Consider the following 3,097-nt stretch of genomic DNA (forward strand, 5'->3'; position numbering starts at 1 on the left):
TCCGGTCCTGAGTGCGGCGGCTGTGGCGGAGAGGGGGGGAGGGGTCACCGGGGGGGGGGTCACGGCAGCACCGGAGCGGTTTTGGGGCAAAAACGGCGGAATTTGGGGTCGGCCTCAGAGGGCGGGAAAAGAGGACGAGACCCCCCGGAAAAGGGGAGGAAGAGGAGGGGAAAGGGAGGAGGGGAGGACACGGAACCCCCCCTCCCAAAAAAAAACCGGGACCGGGGGTCGCACCGAGCCCCCCCCAGCACGTGGCAAGGCCGGGGGGGGTTAAACCCCGCCGCCCGCGGGTGCCGTCCCGGTGTGTCCCCCCCGTGCCCTCCGGGGCTGTCCCTGTCCCCCCCCGTCCCCTCTTTGTCCCCTCCGTGTCCCCCCCGCTCACCCGCGCGCGCCGCCCCGCGCATTCCCCCGCGCCGCCCCTCACATGGGCGCCGCCATCTTGCGCCGCTCACGTGACGCCGGCGGCCGCGCAGGGTCAGAAAACCTCCGCCAGCCGCTCTAAAACGCCATCCCGCGGCATCGCCAGCCGGCAGCGCGGGGAGGAACGGATCCCGCCCGACCCCGCCAGCGGGGCGCGGTGATTCAGCACCCCACGCCTTCCCTCCGCGCTCCCCACGTCTTTACCGCGCGTTCCCCGCCGGTTTTCCGCCTCTGCCGCTCTTTAAACTCCGCGCGGGCAGCGTGAGGGCGGGGTGGATGATTCGGCGCTCGGCTGGTCGCGCAGGCGCGGGCGGCGCGCTCGGCGCTCGGCCGGTCGCGCCTGCCGCACAATGAATGGCCGCTGAGCGCGGCGGCACCGGGAGCGGCTCCGGGAGCGGCCGCGGCCCCAGCGCAGCGCCCCCGGCCCCCGGTAAGCCGGGCGAGCTGAGGGACCCCCGCCCCCCATTTCCCGTCTGAGGTGTCCCCGTGTGCCCCCCAGGTCAGGCTCGGGGGTCTTGTCACCCAAATTGGGGGGGCTCCCCCAAACCCTGCGGCCCCGGGGGGGTCCCTGCCCTGCCCCCTCCCCCAATGTCCCAGGGTCCCCTCAGAGCCCCCCGGCCTTGGCAGGGACCCCCGAGCCTGTGGGGGGGGTCTGGAGGGGGGGATTTGGGGTGACCCCCGTGTCCCTGCCCTGTCCCCTCTGTCCCTTCGTGTCCCCCCCATTCCTTGTGTCCCCCCCCATTCCCTGTCCCCACGTGTCCTTCGGGAACAGCATCCTGGAGTGCCTGAACGAGCAGCGGCTGCAGGGGCTCTTCTGCGACGTCTCGGTGGTGGTGAAGGGCCACGCGTTCAAAGCGCACCGCGCCGTGCTGGCCGCCAGCAGCTCCTACTTCCGAGACCTCTTCCACAGCTCCAAGAGCGCCGTGGTGGAGCTGCCGGCCGCCGTGCAGCCCCAGAGCTTCCAGCAGATCCTCAGCTTCTGCTACACCGGCCGGCTCAGCATGAACGTGGGAGATCAGTTCCTGCTCATGTACACGGCGGGATTCCTGCAGATCCAGGAGATCATGGAGAAGGGAACGGAGTTTTTCCTCAAGGTCGGTGCTTGGGGGGGTTTGTGTGAGGAGGAGAGAGAGGGGGGGTCTCCCCAAAAATGTTTCTGGGTTTGAGGTTTCCTGAAGATCGGAGGGAGGAAAAATAATTCTTGTTTTGTTTGGTGGGAAGGAATTGGTGAACCTGGTTTAGAAGTTTGATTTATTGTTGTGTGATATTATATTGCATTAAAAAGTGCTCTACTAAAAAGAATAGAGGAGAGGATTTCACCAGAAGGCTGCAAAGGAAAGGAGTGAATAATAAAAACTGGTGGCAGACTGAGAGTCCAACACAGCTGGACCGTGATTGGTCGTTATTAAAATAATTAAATTAATAATTAAAATGTTATTATTAAAATAAATTCCCATGGAACCAATCAAAGGTGCACCTGTTGGTGAACAACCTGCAGACCACAGCCCTCGGAGTTATTGCTGACGTTTCTTTCCTTTGGTCTCTTAAAAGACTGAATTATCCAATTAAGAACTGACACCTATTTAACTGACACCTGGATTATTTAACCCAGCAAAGATCCCAAAGAGCCTCAATGCAGATTTTTCCACCCAGTCACAAAATCCCAAAGCCCTGAAGAAGAAGAAGAAGAAGAAACCCAGGAGCTGTGCTCTCCATCTTGCTCCCATCCACTGAAAATCCCAAACCCTGAATTTCTAATTTTAAACCCTAATTTTAAAGTGCTCTGTAATCTGTTTCACACTTTTGTGGGTTTCTCTGGGTCTGGATTGAAGGCACTTGAGACAATAATTCACATTCAAATTCAATTTTGTTTATTATTTCTTATCACTAAAGCAGTCTCGTTGCTGTGAGTTTGGCAGGTTTTCATTAGAAGGCACAAAATTGCCAAAAATTGTGGTGGTTTCTGGGTCCCCAGGACCAAGGAGGAATTGATGACTCTGACTCCGTGTCCTTAGAAGGCTGATTTATTATTTTGTGATATTAAATTATATAAAAGAATAGAGAAAGGATACAGACAGAAAGTTAAAAGATAATAACGAAAAACTCGTGGTTCCTTCCAGAGTCCTGACACAACTTGACCATAATTGGTCATTAAGTCAGAACAATTCACAGCAGAGATAAATAAATAAACAATAAAACAATCACCTGTTGGATAAACTATTCTAAAGAAGCAAAACCCAGGAGAAGCAAATCAGATAATATTGGTTTCATTTTCTTTGGGGCTTCTCATCTTCCCAGGAGAAGCAATCCTGGCGAAGGGATTTTTCAGAAAATATCACAGTGACACTCCTGGGGACCCTGCAAACTCAACAATTCCCTTTTTCTCCGAACCTTCTCACCTTCCCAGCAGACAAACCTTGGCCAAAACGGATTTTTCTAGAAAAGATAACAATGACAAATATCAATTTGCAGGTCAGCTCTCCCAGCTGCGACTCGGGGGTTACATGGAGATGCCACGCTGGGCTCGGAGCCGCAGAGCCCGGTGGCCCAAACCCCCAAACCTCAATGTTCTCACCTTCCCAGGACACAAACCCTGAGCAAAACCAGATTTTTCCAGAAAATATAACCCTGAAAATGTGCATTTGCAGGTCAGCTCTCCCAGCTGTGACTCTCAGGG

The 3,097-nt window shown here is 55.9% G+C and overlaps 1 protein-coding gene across 1 annotated transcript in view; it reads left to right on the top strand.

Moving 5' to 3' along the window:
- Positions 1-1,172: 1,172 nt before the first annotated feature.
- NACC1 (nucleus accumbens associated 1) overlaps positions 1,173-3,097 on the top strand; it is a gene marked incomplete at both ends in the record, with an annotated part of 4,310 nt that continues 2,385 nt past the window's right edge. Inside the window, 1 exon segment of the mRNA XM_041486360.1 lies at positions 1,173-1,514. Within this exon segment, the coding sequence (XP_041342294.1) occupies positions 1,173-1,514 (342 nt within the window).

The sequence above is a fragment of the Pyrgilauda ruficollis genome, unplaced genomic scaffold (assembly GCF_017590135.1).
Source record: "Pyrgilauda ruficollis isolate IOZ18807 unplaced genomic scaffold, ASM1759013v1 scaffold753, whole genome shotgun sequence".
Lineage (NCBI taxonomy): Eukaryota > Metazoa > Chordata > Aves > Passeriformes > Passeridae > Pyrgilauda > Pyrgilauda ruficollis.